Here is a 17,659-nt window from a genome sequence, read left to right as displayed (position 1 = left end):
CCATGCGCCGTCCTGTAGCTTCCTTGATGCCATCTGTCCAGGATTTCCTTTGTCTTCCTCTGCCTCTCTTTCCTTCAATTCTTCCCTCCATTATCCTTTTTTCGAGACTATCATGTCTTCGCATATGTCCAAAATATGACAGCTTTTTGTGCTTCACAGTCAAAAGAAGTTCTTTATGTTTTTGGCCCATTAGGTCGAGGACTTCGATGTTTGTTTTTCTTGCTGTCCAAGGTATTTTCAGCATTCTCCTGTACGTCCACATCTCAAAAGCTTCAATACGTTGTTCTGTCTGTGCGGTTAGTGTCCACGTTTCACAACCATAAAAGAAAATGGACCACACATAGCATTTGGTGCATCTCATTCGTGTTCTGATGGAGATATTTGTGTTGGTGAGGATTGGCTTTAGTTTCATGAACGCATTTTTGGCCAGCATTATTCGTCTCCTGATCTCTTTGTCAGACTTTGCATCGGATGTTACCAACTACCCCAAGTACGCGAACTCCTTTACTTGTTCCACTGGACACTCTTCTATTTCTATATCTATGTCCATGGGCTTTTTCTTTTTTGTTATCACCATTGTTTTTGTCTTCTTCGCATTCATGAACAGCCCCTTTTCTTTACTCTCTTCGTTCACTTTTGAAAGTAGCTTCTGTAGGTCTTCCTTACTTTCCGCCAACAGGACAGTATCGTCAGCGTAACGTAAATTGTTGATGTTGTGGCCACCAACCTTCAACCCTTGTGCTGTTTCTACTTGCCGAAAAATAGACTCTGTGTATAAATTAAACAAGCAAGGAGACATAACACATCCCTGGCGCACTCCTTTCTTGATTTCAATTGCATCTGTTGTATCTGCCTGCACTTTTATCTGAGCCTTTTGCTGCCAGTACAGATTAGCGATTAGAGCCACATCATTCTCTTCCACACCTATTGCCACAAGGTCCTGGATAAGTTTCTGATGACTAACAGAATCAAATGACTTTGAGTAGTCGATAAAGCATGTCATTTTGGACCTCTAAGTATTTTTCTGACAGGATTTTAAAGTCGAAAATTGCCTCCCTAGTGCCACTGTTCTTTTTGAATCCAGTTTGCTGTTCTGAAATCTCACGATCTACTTTTGACGAGATTCTTTTCAGGATTATTGTCAGGAGGAGTTTCATTATATGGCACATAAGACTGATTGTTCTGTAGTCCGAGCACTCAATTGCACCCGCTTTCTTGGGTAGCAGTATGAAGATAGAAGTGCGAAGGTCTTCTGGGAGGTGCGTTGACTCGTATATTTCATTCATAAGGTCCGTTATCACATCAACACCAAATTCACCCAGTGCTTGCAGCATTTCTGTTGACACCCAATCTATTCCATTGGCCTTCCCTGTTTTCATGCAGTATAGGGCTTTCTCTACTTCTGATCTTAGGATTGTGGGTCCCCGTAGAAAGGACTGTATATGGTTGTCACCTCTGTCCGCATTGAATAGCTCCTCCACGTATTCTTTCCATCTATTGGCGATTTCTTCCACCTCAAAGAGGAGTCTACCTGATTTATCTTTGATGCAACCGCCAGATTGAGTTTTTATATGTGAATTTCTTGATTTCAGCAAACATTGGTCCAGGGTTTCTCTCATGTGATAGCTTCTCCATACGGTGGCACTTTTCATCAAGCCAGTCTTCTTTAGCCTGGATACACTTTTTCTTTACTGATTTGTCCAGTTCATTGTACCTAGGGGTGCCCTTTGAATGTTTCCGTTCTCTCATAAGATTCAAAATCTCATTCGTCATCCATTCTTTCTTTGCCTCTTTAGATTTTTTGTTTAGCATTTTCTCGTTTGTAGTTGTTATTGCACCTTTAAGAGAGGACCATTGTTTATCAATACTACTCTTATACGTTTCTTCTGTTTCTTTATTTGTGTCTTCTTGTTCTTCCATAAGACAATAATACGTATTTTCTACTTCTACAGCATATTTCGCTCTTAGCTCCTCGTTTCTAAGTTCAGCTAGGTCGTACTCGTGTATTCGTCCATTTTCTGTTTGGGAATTTTTAATTTAACTTTTATTTTCACCATGATGAGAACATGGTCCGATCCAATGTCTGCACCCGGGAAAGTTTTACATTGGGTCACACCGTTTTTGAATCTGGTTTTGATGAGAAAATAATCTATTTGGTTTCTGCATATATCTCCTGGGCTCTTCCAAGTGTATAGGCGCCTCTTTGGTTGTTTGAATATGGTGTTTATTATGGTCATGTCGTGGGACTCGCAAAATTGGACCAGACGTTCACCCCTCTCGTTGGACTCTCCCATACCACAACTTCCCATGCACGGTGAGATTGCTGCGTTTCCAACTTTCGCATTGAAATCCCCCATTACGACAACAATGTCACTTGATTTTATGCATTTGAGGGCCTTGTTTACATTTTCATAATGTGCCTCGACCTCCTCATCTGGGTGATCACTCGTTGGTGCATAAATTTGTAGGAGCACTAAATCAAAAGGTTTAGCTTGGATTTTGCACATTAGGATGCGGTCGTTCACGGGCCAATACCCAGTTACTGATTTAGCAATTTTGTTTTTCATCAGGATGCCAACGCCTCTGTTGTGCTGAGTATTTCCGGAGTAAATAAAAGTGTGGCTGTCTCTTTTTATTATTCCATTGTCTTTCCATCTTGTCTCTGAGACACCAAGGAAATCCATATTCATCGCCTCTGCCTCCATAATTAGATTATGGAGCTTTCCTGCTTGAGCAAGTGTTCTCACATTCCACGTGCCAATTTTTATAGGAACATTGCTTGTCTTCAAGATAGACCTTGTTAAGAGATACGGTCGTTGGAGCTGCAGTTTGTCCTGTTTTTTTTTTTTTTTTTTTTTTTTTGTAGGGATGAACGAGCAGCCACAATCGCTTGCTATCCTTGGGTTATGCGTTTCTATCGTTAGACGGGTGTTTCTTTTTTACGAAACCCGCCGAAACCCGCCGAAACCCGACAAAGTTATGGGAAGTAGGCAGCAGTGGGGAGTCAACCTGGGACTCAGGGAAGTGGGGGTTTCGGCGTGTTTCGGCGTGTTTCGTAAAAAAGTTGTTAGACTGTTTTTGATTACTTTTCATTAAACTGAATATATTCATTTTTGTCTCCTGTTCGTGAATAACCAGTGTGGCATGTAGTTTACTCACAACAAACACATGAAACATACCAGCACACAAAACTTCGTGTAACATAAAACGTTTATATCACAACTCAAACATGTATTTTGTATTCAGTCGGGTTTTTTTCAATTTTGGGGTTTTGGTACACAATCAAAGCTTATTTTATGCTTTAAAATTTGATACCAAATTTATATAATTCTGATTATTTATTGTCGAGATATGACCGTTTGAAGTAGGGATAGTGTAACAACCAATTTTTGAGAAAATCGACTATGAAATGAGGCACCGTTTTCACGCACAGTCAAATCAATGAGCAATGATAACTCCTTAGATACGGGCATCGAAAATTTGATGAGATACATTTAATAATGTACATACACATTTTTGAAATAATCCAATTATTGCTTTTGTAGTTATTTAATATTATGTAAGGTGTCCTTAAAATAAATAAAACATGCAACAACAAAAAAAGCGACAATTTTATGACATTGCTCACTCTTTAAAGAATTTTTGATATTTAAATAAATAATCAATGAGATAAGAATTATTAATGTGACATTTTGTCTTATATAATAGAAGAAATACGATTTCAAAATGTCAAAAGTTAAAGAAGGGTTTATAATTTCAAAGTACAGTTTTGAAACTACGTGAAGCCGGGTGGGCAGGGAAAGATATCAAGAAATAAGATGAGAGAGGAAGAGAAAGATTGAGAGAGTAAAACACACACACACACACACGCGCGCGCGCGCGCGCGCGTCAGAGAGAGAGAGAGAGGAGAGAGAGAGAGAGAGAGAGAGAGAACGTGAGAGAAAGAGAGAGAGAGAGAGAGAGGGAGAGAGAGAGAGATGAGAGAGAGAGAGAGAGAGAGAGAGAGAGAGAGAGAGGGGAGGGGAGAGAGGCTGCTTGTGCATAAAGAGGGCGGGAGGGAAATATAGTAAAGATTGAAGCCTGTATAAGTGTGTGTGTATGTGTGTGTTTGTATGTGTGAACGAAACAAAAGGGAGACGGAGAGAGTGAGGTAGACATGAAGAAAGGGATGGAGGCGGAGCAAAGAATTGTAGGGATAGTTTAAGAAAGCATTTTGTTTCAAAGTAAGTCATAGTCAATCAACTGAAAACTTATTGACCAATGAGATTGCAATCAAAGAAATGGGCTGGTCAAATTATTCATTACAATGTTTCCATTTTGAGTCATATGACAAGCAGGCAAAAACGAGAATGACACAATCAGGAACAATAATTAACGTCTGAAATGAACACAACAACAATCTTTGTAGACTGTGACATGAGACCAATATGCCTGGGTGGGAGTCCCGATAGCTCAGTTGGCAGAACACTCGATTCACAATCAAAGGGAAGGAGATCAATCCCGGGTGCAGTCTCGCGATTTGAGTAATCAGTAAATATCTTCTCCCATTCTGCTGAACCACGGACTGTTCCCCCAGTTTAGGTTGTATAATTTGGCAGCACATTTGCAGCCCATCCCTCCAGATATAACGAGATCGACCGCTTTCACCATATCTGCATGGTCATACGACACCGTATTTTCTTGTAATTTATCACCATGATTAGCCAATCTCTATAGAAAAAGGAGAAAAAACATGAACAGAAATCCCTTCTAGATCCAGCTCTAAAGCATGGGCATACACAAGTAACATAATGCAGGCCCACAGTACGGCTTATTATTCAAATAGGATTAATAGAATTTTGGATGATGTGATTTTCTAAGAAAAACAAAAGTAAACTATGTTGGGGCAATTCCTCACCCGCTTGGCGTGGAATTGCTCCAATACAAAAAAAAATGGATTCGGATATAACTATTTACTTGAAATGATAGCGGGGGTCTTTATTTGTAAAATAAAACCATTGACATAGGATTTTAATTAAATATTTTCACATAAAAAAAGACATTAGAAATTCGAAACCTGTAGGGTGTGGAATTTAGCTTGGGTCTCTCGTTGTAAAATAAAACCATTGGCATAGGATTTTGATTAAATATTTTCACACAAAAAAGTCACAAGAAATTCGAAATCTGTAGGGTGTTGAATTTCCCTGACATTTATAAATCTAAAATAGGCACAACATTTTACTTAAGGCATCTAGAACAGGTTTGGGGGTAAATTTTACATGTCCGATGAATGATTAAGCATTTCTAGCTTGTGCTTCCAAGTTGAAGAAAACTTAACAACATTTTGCAATATTTGAAAACAATGAATGTTGGGCTCATAAAAGCTTGAAAAATTGTCAGAATTCAACAGTAGTAAAAGTGGCTGGTTCTTGTGTTCAAACAGGAAATAGAAATCAAAGGAAGTTAAAACTTTGAACAGTATCCCTCGGGTCTTTTTGCATTCTTTCTACGAAGAAGTAGATATAATGAATTTGGGTGTGGAAGTACCCCGGGTGTGCAATCCCCCCCCCCCACCTTACCCTACACATAATTTCATCGGCAGTTCATTAATTGTTAAAGGCTCTATTTACTATTCTGCTTTTGTGCTTAAAATTAAATGTTTATCACACAATAATCTCTGTAAGTGTAAGATTAGGCAACTGGTGTCCTATTTAAGTCTTAGCATGTCCTATATTTTCATAAATAAAGAAAGAGGGACAAAGGAACCTCACCTCGATCATTAACCAATGCAGCTAGACAAAGAAATAATAGCACGTGGTGTGTATCAAAATGCACAAACACACACATATGTAACACAAGCATGCTGACATCATGACCCACCGCCCGGGAATATTAATGGCTGATAGGCGCATGTGATGACCGTTGACCAATCAGAATCATTCATTTGTAAGGTTGTCAGGAAAAAAACCTTGACTTGTTTACAGCAGGGTTGCCAAGTTGGCAAATTTTCTGCCAAATGTCCTTTTTTGGGCAGAATTTGAAATCGTCTGGCAGAAAAAAAAACGGTTTGGCAGTTTGGCAGATATTTGGCAGATTTTATTTTCCGAGGCCTAGATTTTGCCACATTATTATTTATATCATGTATAGGTCTACTCCACGTTTTCCATGGAAATTTTTATGTAATAAACTTGGGAAATGAAAAAAAAAATGACATCGGCCTTGCGAATTTTTTGTTTAACAAAACTGATGAGTTTTCAAAGGGGGTACTATAAACAGTACGGTTTGGCAGATTTTTGTGGTATTTGGCAGATTTTAAAAATCCAGTTGGCAAAATGCCTGAAAATAATCTGGCAATCCTGGTTTACAGGTTTTAAAGTTAATTTTTGGTTGAACCATGAAATTGTGGAAACAGTCATGCTTTCTCTGAGATAGATAAAGACACACCCTTTGCTGTGATATCTTAGACGCTATTGGGCTGAGGAAAAGACTCAGTCTTACTAAGCCTTGGAAAGGATGGCTATCTGAGAGAAAGTCAACTCTCGTTTTGAATGTTTCACTGATAGTTGCATTTTTAAACTTGAAATTTATATAACTTATTGTCAATGTTTATGTTGAACTATTATGTTTTAATGTGGAAAAATGATTGTAGTTTCTGAAACAACCAAAAACTGAAATTTGATAATTTTGACCATTTCCACTTTAAAACCGGTTTTCTTCGTTTTCCATATCCCGACTTAATACCGCTTGGAGGCGTATGGTCACATTTGGGAAAAGATTGAAAAGGATCGGTAAGGAGAGAGTTAAATGGAGGGCAAGACGGACCGGAGAGGAAAAGGAATTCACTCAGTTTGCAGCCTAACACCCAGAGAAACTAAAGAAAAATAATATCTTGCTTATTTTTGTTCAAATAACTTGTTTGTATTGGGGATATTTTGTGCGAATTTTACAAAAACGAGGGGGTCCGATATTTCAGTTGGTAGAGCACTCGCTTCACAATCAAAGGGATCGAGATTTTTTTCTGACCCCCCCCCCCCTGTCCACCCAGCAGTGGTTTGGGTAGCTGGGTCTGCTAGATCTGGCGGAAAGTACTTTGTGGTAGACTAGCGTCCTATCCAAAGGGTAGCAAGCAATTGCTATTGTCCGTTTCAAGCTATAGAACCCGGGATAAACTCGGGCTCCACGGGCCTAATGGTTCTGGACAATTTCTTTTTTTACTACTTACAAAAATCGGCCTTTTGGCACAGCCTCGGTACCATTTAACAGGGAGGGCCCAACGTGATCTTATTTGCAGGTCTGATAACACATTCCTTATGGACTCACTGTTGTAATGTAAATCTCAAAAAAAAAAAAAAAAAAAATTAAATGACGCAAAATATTGTCCATTACAACAATGTTAAACTAGCCCATTAGCGGGTTCGGATGTCAGACCTGCATATATGTAAACGTCGGGAGGGTCACATGTCTGAGCAACTACTGACAATCTAGCAGCAAAATTATATTAGTTGTTGCGTTTTAAAGTGTCGAAAAAGTATGGAGAATGTTGATACTCTGTGCGACTATAATGTGGTCTAGTTGTATGACACTCGCCTTTGGACCAGAAGGCAGTCCAGGGTTCGAGTCCCGTTTTGAGCGGCGCATAGTCTCTGGAAAAGGTTTTTTTTTGTTTTTTTTTTGTTTTTTTTTAAATTCCAATTCTCCCACCGTACTCCGGTGTAAATTGAGTACCTCGCCGTTAGCAGCGTTGTCTGTGCCTGAAAAAAAAAGTAATTTCGCCTCGTGTACGGTCCTACATGTTTGGTGTGCTGTTGGCTTGTAATGCGTTTTAAGCATTTTAGTGGATATTTCACTCTTATATGCTCGAGTTCTTACTTACGGTGATTTCAACGAATCTTTTTTAAAAATTCTAATATTTATTTATTTTTCTTTTATTTATTTATTTATTTATTTAGTTATGTATGTATTTATCAATTTATATATTCATTTATTCCAGGCAATGTTCCGAGGATGGTGGATTTGTTGATGGTGATTTCAACGAATCTTATTTATTCATTTATTTATCTATCTATTTATTTATCTAGTTAGTTAGTTATGTATGTATTTATTTATATATTTATTTATTTCGGGTACTGTTCCGGGGATGGTGGATTTGTTGGTGGCGATTTCAACGAATCTTATTTTTTTTTTTATTTATTTATTTAGTTAGTTATGTTTGTATTTATTTATATATTTATCTATTTTAGGCAATGTTCCGGGGATGGTGGATTTTCTGATGTGGCCCCACATGGAGAGAATACCGGCCCTGACAACGCTGGAATCCCGTGTGGAATTTTCTAAATCTCGATACCTCCATTTGTATTTCTGGTGGTGGATGATGAAGGACGTACCAGCTGTGGCCAGAGAGATGGAGGATACCAGATGGCACTTGGAGGTAAACATTGCATCTTAACCCTCTCCTTACCAACTATAGGAAAATCGTCACATTCGTTACGATACAATATACATATTTTTATATTCAGATTTATATTGTGCATCAAAATGATTAATGAATAAGAATATATAGTTGTTTTGTAGAGTGCTTGTTTGAGTTGAAAAATAAATTTTTCTGCTGGGTAAGCCTGCAGTTTTGGGAAAAATACTGAAAATGATCGGTAAGGAGAGAGTTAACCCTCTCCTTACCAACTATAGGAAAACCGTCACATTAGTTACGACACAACCAATATTTTTCTTATTCAAATTTCTCTTGTACATCACACAATTTAGACAAAAATGAACAGTGTGTTGTAGAGCATTTTTTGCTAATGGAATTATGTATGGCAAGAACTTATTGCTATTGTGTTTGAGTGATAAAAAATCTATTTTTGTGTTAGTTGGGTGTGAAGTTTTGGGGAAAATTCGGAAAATGGCTGGTAATAAGAGAGTTAATGAGGCTCTGTGGTCTTGTGGTATGACACTAGCTTTCGGGTCGGAAGGTCCCGGGTTCAAGCCTCGCTCGGCGCATAGTTGAGTCCTTTGGAGAAGGCTCTTTACTCACACTCTCTCACCGTACTCGGGTGTAAAATGAGTACCTGACCGTTAACAGCGTTCTGTCTGTCCGAAAAAGTGTAATATCGCCTAACAGACGTCATGTCCCGTCCTAGATAAATGTTAAATGTTGCTGTTGGCTAGGGACCCCTTGTAAAGCGCTTTGAGCACGTTTAGTGGATATTGCTCTATATAAAAGCTCAATTTTTAATGCCCGTTTAGACGTACAGTTAATCCATCCACGGTCGGACGGATATCCACAAACAGTAGGCCAAATGTCAACAACTCATAAAAAAAAACTGAGCGTGTAAACGAAAAATTTTAACTGATGCCTGACTGAAAACCGTCCGGTTGGGTATGCTTTTTAACTGAACGCCTAAATGGGCCATTCTATCCATAATAATTGGATTCAATAGTCTGATGTCACGTCGCCCAGCAACGGCGGCCATCGTGGTTCTAAACAAAGAAAATCGGCACCTCTTATTCTTCATGCTGGCTAGAACTTTTCATAAGTCTTGTAATCAGAATGTGTAAAAGTCAAAACATGATCAGATTCATAATGTTTTTTTTTTTCTCCTCTGGATGCGCTTTTATGCTCGTCGGAGAAATATTTCATAAGGGCGTCCGCCATTGTTCCGATAGTTTAGAGCCATTTACTACGTTACCATGCGTCATTACGAGGGAAGTGGCGTTACGACTGTTGAAGCGTATTAAGACTATGCTTTTATTTAAAAGTAAAAAAGAATTATTTTTTTTTAGCAGAGCGTGGTTTCGATCCACGGACCTCTGGGTTATGGGCCCAGCACGCTTCCACTGCGCCACTCTGCTGTCCTCAATGTTGGCCATGTTGAGTTGATTTATTTCATGTGTACTTGTATGATGCAATAGAATGTAACTTACACCAAAGAGGGACGTAATCAGATTTATTCACCTCAAGTGACAGTATTATCTAAGTTACCTCCCACTAAACCATGTGTGTTTTTTTTACTGCTACAACTGCCACTACTTGTAGTCATCATCTTCTTCTTCTTCTTCTTCTTCTTCTTCTTCTTCTTCTTCTCCTCCTCCCCTTCTCCTTCTCCTTCCTTCTTCTCTCTCTTCTTCTTCTTCTTCTTCTCTTCTTCTCTTCTTCTTCTTCTTCTTCTTCTTCTTCTTTCTTCTCTTCTTCTTCTTCTTCTTTTTAATATCTTCTTATTTTATTATTTTATTTTTATTATTTATTATTATTTATTATATTATTATTATTATTATATTATTATTATTATTATTATTATTATTATTATTATTATTATTATTATTATTATTATTATTATTATTATTATTATTATTATTATTATTATTATTATTATTATTATTATATTATTATTATTATTATTATTATTATTATTATTTATTATATTATTATTATTATTATTATATTATTATTATTATATATTATATTATTATATTATTATTATTATTATTATTATTATTATTATTATTATTATTATTATTATTTTGTTATTTTTATTATTATTTTTATCCTCACCAGCATCTTTATCGCCATCAATATTATAATTACTAACACTATTCCTAGTAGATAACAGAGTAATCTCTGTAAATAAAATGAAAAGTTTGATAAGAAAAGATGCCCCAGACTGAAAACTGTTGTTGCACCAAAAAGAACTATTGATAAATATATATCCATAATCAAGACTATTCATATACAGCATATTAAAAGATATATATTATATATAAAAAAAAAAAAAATTAGCAGAGCGTGGTTTCGATCCACGGACCTCTGGGTTATGGGCCCAGCACGCTTCCACTGCGCCACTCTGCTGTCCACAATGTTGGCTAGGTTGAGTTGTTTTATTCCATGTGTACTTGTATGATGCAATAGAATGTAACTTACACCAAAGAGGGACGTAATCAGATTTATTCACCTCAAGTGACAGTATTATCTAAGTTACCTCCCATTAAACAGTGAATCTAAGACCTATTCGGTCGGATGCCCGTTTGTGTCTTTCTTTTACTGCTACTACTGTCACTACTTGTAGTAGTTTTTTATATTGTTATTATTATTATTATTATTATTATTATTTATTATTATTATTATTATTATTATTATTATTATTATTATTATTATTATTATTATTATTATTTATTATTATATATTATTATTATTATTATTGTTATCATTATTATTATTGTTATTCTTATTGCAATCATCATCGTCTTTATCGTCATCAATATTATAATTACTAATACTATTCCTAGTAGATAACAGAGTAATCTCAGTAAATAAAATGAAAAGTTTACCGAGAAAAGATGCCCCAGACTATTCATATACAGCATTTTAAAAGATATATATATAATAAATAAAAAAATTAGCAGAGCGTGGTTTCGATCCACGGACCTCTGGGTTATGGGCCCAGCACGCTTCCACTGCGCCACTCTGCTGTCCACAATGACGGCCAGGTTGAGTTGTTTTATAGTTCTATATTGAAGTCCACTTGTCGTGTCTGATGCAATAGAATGTAACTGGATAATATGTATCACAGCTGCAAGAATAATACTGACGAGGGACGTAATCAGATCTTCTCTCTCAAATTACACTATTCTCTGAGTTACCTCCCATTAAACAATGATTGAGACTTGTGGAACAATACTTTCAAATCATATAAAACATCTTAGGGCTTATGGGATGAATGAAGTTGACGTCACTCGGCTTTTTGTTATAATCTTTTAGACCGCCATTTGGATAATTATTAGTTCTCATTAGACGTCTCTCTAACATACGGTAAACGTTTAAGATCTCACATAGTTTAGTATATTGGCACAGTTTATCTCGTGGGAAGCATGTGAGTGTCTTACCTAAACACAAGGCAGAAAAATTGATATTTTTGTATGAATTATTCGAAAATGAATTTTGTGACGTAACTTTTGCTCTTTTGTGCTAGATACTAGCATGCCTAATTCCAGCTGTCTCTGCAACACGGCACGCTGGAGCTGGGTGGCCTAATTTTATCAACATAATTAGTAGTTACCTCCCATGAGTATCGGATTTCGGCTCGCTCGGATTCTAGCACGTTTTTTTTTTTTTGTTTTTTTTTTTTGTTTTTTTTTTGGCTTCTGCTAGAAGCGTGTTAAAATCGGCGAGTATTGTATAATTATTTATTGATAATTTATAAACAACTGTAGTTACCTCCCATGAGTATTGAGTATGAATTTTGTGACGTAACTCAGGGACCCTTTGTAAAGCGCTTTGAGCAAGTTTAGTGGATATTGCACTATGTAAAAGCAGGCCTGATGACCCAATTCCTGATGGGCTCATTGTTGAAATGGAAATCTCAAAAAATGACGCACAATATTGTCCTTTACGACAATGTTAATTAAACTAGGCTCATGAGTCTCGCTCGGATTCTGCACGCTTTTTGGCTTCTGCTAGAAGCGTGCTAAAAATCCAGCGAGTACTGTATAATTATTTATTGATAATTTATAAACAACTGTATTCACCTCCCATGAGTATTGGATTTCGGCTCGCCCGGATTCTAGCACGCTTTTTGGCTTCTGTTAGAAGCGTGCTAAAAACCAGCGAGTACTGTATAATTATTTATTGATAATTTATAAACAAATGTAGTTACCTCCCATGAGTATTGGATTTCGTCTCGCCCGGATTCATGCACGCTTTTTGGCTTCTGTTAGAAGCGTGCTAAAAACCAGCGAGTACTGTATAATTATTTATTGATAATTTATAAATAAAATATTCCTTTTTTCCATCCCATCAGATTTTCAAACGAGTTAACGAAGGGATGCCCCATGCTGATTACGGACTGGGCGAGTGAAATGTGATAATATTACAGGCGATACTAGGGGTATCCTAGTGCGTACAGTGATTGATATGGATCGGCGGCTACTGTTGATTCGTACTCGAGTTGATTGATATCTTCAACTTGATTGTTCTTATTATAATGAATGTCACTAATTTAATAATTTATTACCATGAACACATTTCATCCTATTAAGATATTATTTATTATGTTTTTAAAAACATTTTATTTCTAAGCATTTCTACTGTCGAGCCCGGTTGATTCATTCAATTGTTAAGCAGAGATGAAAACAAAACAAAACGCAGTTTTGTCAAGCATCGCGATGCTATTCCTTTACCATTGCGTCAAAATAATAATGAGAAATATACTCTGGGTCTGAACTATTTGTGTGTTTGGCATGTACTAAGGGTAGCTCAGGCCTTTTCGTTGTCAATGACATCCATTGTGGCTTGCGCTCTTGAGCACGTTGCCGGTTAGCTGTCTCCACGAATCACGATCCTCTGCGAGGCGCATGAAATCTGTGTTGCTTTTAAAACGACATTTGGCCAACCCACAGATCCGAGAACTCTACTTAAATAATATATCACTATGAATTTCATCCGACGTGTACATATATGCAGGTCTGACATCCGAACCCACTCATGAGCCTAGTTTAATTAACATTGTCGTAAAGGACAATATTGTGCGTCATTTTTTTGAGATTTCCATTTCAACAATGAGCCCATCAGGAATTGGGTCATCAGGCCTGCTTTTACATAGTGCAATATCCACTAAACTTGCTCAAAGCGCTTTACAAAGGGCCCCTGGCCTACAGCAACACTTAACATGTAGAACGTGACATGACGCCTGTAAGGCGATATTACAATTTTTTCCGAAATAGACAATGCTGTTAACGGTCAGATACTCATTTTTGAAAATTATGCTAGTTATCGTATTTTGTATTAAAACTAACCGAATAGACATTTCAGTGGTTTTATTCTTTACTCTAAAATTTAAAATAAAGTACAGTAGAATTACTTTAAACCGAAATTTTGGGGACCTTCTAAACCATTTCGGTTTAAAGCAAGTTCCCGTTTTGCGATGTTTTTCAAGTGTAGTAACTATTTAAGAAATTTGCTCATTTAATCGTATCATGGGTTTCCCTTTAAAAGTAGTTGTTGAATAAATGCCGTCTTCGTAACCATTACATTTTTTTATATTATTATTATTATTTTTTTTTTTTTTTGTGTTTTAAAAATATTTTTGGGGGTTTTCGTTTTCAATTCAAAATTGTTGAAAGAGTTGAGTTCGGGATGCCGTGTATTTTACATATCTCCGTCTTGATCAACTTTTTTTTCATCGACTTCACATAGTATTTTGATTTTAAACTCCAATGTGTAAGCACAGTGCTTTCTTTTAGTAAAATGTAAAGCTAAAATAAGATCGAAAGTTCTTGTGTGATAATTGATAATGAATGATAGCAGCTACTCAGAGGTGAAGTGAAATGGAAATGAAAAGGCGTGTCAATGCTAAGTTGTTTAACTACACATCTCTCTTTTGTTGAAAAGCCATTATGTTCAAATGCCTAATTACATAGAACCCCCCCCCCCCCCTTCCTCTCACACACACATTCAATCAAAGTGGAAATGAAATGGCATGTCAAAGTCAAAGGTAAGTTGTCTACCACCCCCCTCCTTATTGTCGTGTTGAAAATCCAGTCAGTTCCGAAGCATCAACACACGAGCGAGAACATCTCGCTTGCGTGATTCTACACCCCAACTCCCCCTCTTTCCTCATTTTTCGCCTGCCAGTCACCCGTTGTCTTCCTTTTCCAGTATGCGATCGTGGTGCTGGCCAAACCCAAGTGCAGTGATTGAAGTGTTTGCCTACCCCCCACCCCTCACCCTCATCTTATACTTACGCTCTTTGTTTTAATATCACCGGGCATTATTATGTGGGGCCACCTTCCCGAATTTTTGAAGAAAAATTGAGAGAAAAAAGGGGATGGTGCTCTCAAGTTGTTTCGGTTTAAAGAAAGTCCTTCTTAGAAGTATTTCGGTTCATCGTAAGAATTAGGACAAAGATAATGAAGAAACTAGTACAATTTATTAAATTCTTTGCGGTTTAAGGTATTTTTCGGTTTAGCTTCTTTCGGTTTAAAGTAATTTTACTGTATATTATCTTGCCCCTGAAATCAACCGATGACCGTGATCCCAAGACACATAGCCACATAAAGTACTTGCCTATCACTATCACCCAGTGCAAACAACCCACCGATCCTGAGCATCACTCACAAATTCAACACAGATGATTGAAAAAAAAGAATGCAGTGTTGTCAAACATTGCGATGCTATTCTTTTATCATTGCATCAAAATAAAATGAGAAATACTCTGGGCTTGACCTATTTGGTGTGTTTGGCACGTACTAAGGGTAGCTCGGGCCTTTTCGTTAACAGGAAATAAATAGTCAAAGGGGTGGAATGGGGTAAATGGTAGGAAGTATTCTGATTGGTTAATACTTAGTTCTGGGCGAACCGTCAATTTGATTCAATAGTCTGATGTCACGTCGCCTAGCAACAGAGAGCAGTGTGGTTCTAAACAAAGAAAATCGGTACTTTTTATTCTTCATGCTGGCAAGAACTTTTTATGTGTCATGTGATCAGAATGTATAAAACATGATCACACTTATAATGTTTTTCTCCTCTGGATACACTTTTATGCTCGTCGGAGAAATATTTCATAAGGGCGTCCGCCATTGTTCCGATAGTTTAGAGCCAGTTACTAAGTTACTATGCGTCATTACGAGGGAAGTGACGTCATGACTGTTGAAGGCTATTCTAAATTGATTTTTAGGGGCTCGAGTCATCCCGACATAATACCGTTTTGAGACTTTAGGTCACTAATATCCTTTTGAGGCGATGGATCACATGTTTTAATTGCACATATCTCAAAACTATACATTCGACTGTTTCCCTCCCAGCCAAGGACTCCAGCCTGGGTCAGGACAAAACTAAGTAATTTCATTCAAAGACAAAGACAGAAAGCAATTGGAAAACAGATACCGGGGTTACAAGACACAGCAAGTTCCTCCCTGCCCTCTATGGGAGGTCAGGAACCCCACCCAGTCACATATTTTATATATTATTTTAATTGCATGAATAAAACTATTATAAATATAATGGAAATTGTTTTCGTTGTTTTTTTAAAATATGTAACCAATAGTGCCAAAACGTTATTAGATGGGGGTCGACGTGCACATATTAGCAGGTCTGATTTACAAACGCAATTATGGGCTAGATTTAACATTGTTATAATGAACAATACTTTGCGTTGGTTTGAAAGTTGTATTTGATTTCCGTTACAACTTTGAGCACATCACAGTTTTGGTTACCAGACGTGTAATTAAGTACACATCAATTCGGGTGAATCTGCTGCATAATTTAAATATTGAGCATAATTCTATATCAATTAAAACCCCATTTTAAGGAGAGAAAGTTTTTGTTATTTATCCACTTATCCTTCTAAAAGACAGCATTTAAAAAATATGATAATTTTGATTTAAATTCAATTTTCTTCATCCAGTATATTCCGACATAATACTAGACAGACAGGCTCAGTCGCATATAAGTTAACTCGCGCAACCCCAACACCGACTATATCCGTAGTTTACCCGGGTTACTTTTACCCCATGCCTATTTATTACATGAGACAAATTATAGGCGTAGTATCAAAGCTAATGTTTTTTGTTTTTACATGTTAATGATAGTTGAACAAAACTATCTATGTACATGCTCATTTTTCATGCATTTTTTCCCTTTTTAAAAGTAGCAAAAATCTTTAGGATTGAGTGAGTTAATATACGATTCTTACATTCTTGCCTTTTGTAATTCTGGACGTGTTCCCAATCGCTGCACGAGCTACAAAAAAAAAAAAAAAAAAGAACTATTCATTAGACTGCCTCCCTCTCAGCTATGGATCCCCACCGGGACCAAGACCAAGAAAATAAAAAGAGCAATCTCAATCCAGAGCAAAGACAGACGACAACGTGGAAAGGGAAAACAGATAATACAGGCGGATAGAAGACGACAAAGTAAAAGTGACAGCTCCGGTCACCATGAGAGTTGGGAGGTCAGGAGATCCACATGGGTATCTTGTTTGGATCGACTTACTAAAGTCCCACATAGACACAACACAGGATCTCGCAAAGAAGTGGGCTCAAAGCGTCCGACCAAAGCAACATGTAACGTGTAGAACGAGACAAAACGCCTGTTAGAAGGCGATATTAATTACAATCTTTTTCCAACATAGATAACGCTGTTAACGGCCATTTTCCACCTGAGTATACGGTGAGAGCAGGGGCGTCGCTCTATTGGTTCAAATGGTGCCTGGCACCACATCCATGTTTTAAAAATGGATAACAGCATTTTTTAAAATATATAAAACTGAGAAATGCTATATATCGCCTTTTATCAACAGTGCGAAACAGACTCCCTTTCTGTCACAACGCCTTCTACCCACGCTTTTCTCCCGATTCACACAGTCCGTTGATGACTGTCGTCAGCGACTGTGTACCATGGCTGAGCGAGTGACTGGATTTCCCCACTCAAACGATTCCAAGGAGCGGATCTTTGCTGGCTCCATTTAAGGCTATAATGTACTATAATGTTGCCACATTGAATACCTGGCTCGAATTTTTACCATCTTCACATGCGAGAAAAAACCCGCCTCAGGAGCCGAGACATTTTTGCTCCAACTCTGTTGGACTGGGGAAAAATAGCTAATGTTGGTCATTTACGTCCTAGTCATAGTATGGTAACTTCGACCATCTTTATTATTCTCTAAATCACGATTATTAACAAGTTCATTTG

At 37.2% G+C, this 17,659-nt stretch overlaps 1 protein-coding gene and 3 non-coding genes across 5 annotated transcripts in view; 1 reads left to right on the top strand and 3 right to left on the bottom strand.

Moving 5' to 3' along the window:
• Window positions 1-15,970, top strand: part of LOC144980138 (glutathione S-transferase omega-1-like) — a 21,649-nt gene extending 5,679 nt beyond the window's left edge. For both annotated transcript variants that reach the window (XM_078927689.1, XM_078927688.1), the window contains 2 exons: window positions 8,220-8,407; window positions 12,771-15,970. In XM_078927689.1, the coding sequence (XP_078783815.1) occupies window positions 8,220-8,407; window positions 12,771-12,827 (245 nt within the window). In that variant the 3' untranslated portion in view covers window positions 12,828-15,970. The remainder of the gene's footprint in view (window positions 1-8,219; window positions 8,408-12,770) is intronic.
• Window positions 9,757-9,828, bottom strand: Trnam-cau (transfer RNA methionine (anticodon CAU)). Its single transcript has one exon. It is a non-coding gene; the product is annotated as a tRNA-Met (tRNA).
• Trnam-cau (transfer RNA methionine (anticodon CAU)) lies at window positions 10,751-10,822 on the bottom strand. The gene has a single exon. It is a non-coding gene; the product is annotated as a tRNA-Met (tRNA).
• Window positions 11,371-11,442, bottom strand: Trnam-cau (transfer RNA methionine (anticodon CAU)). Its single transcript has one exon. It is a non-coding gene; the product is annotated as a tRNA-Met (tRNA).
• Window positions 15,971-17,659: the final 1,689 nt, after the last annotated feature.

Source organism: Berghia stephanieae, chromosome 9, assembly GCF_034508935.2.
Source record: "Berghia stephanieae isolate SIO BIC M18660-M18661 chromosome 9, UCSD_Bste_1.3, whole genome shotgun sequence".
NCBI classification, from domain to species: Eukaryota; Metazoa; Mollusca; class Gastropoda; order Nudibranchia; family Aeolidiidae; genus Berghia; species Berghia stephanieae.
Note: the sequence above shows the minus strand (reverse complement) of the source record. Positions and strands in the feature narration are given on the sequence as shown.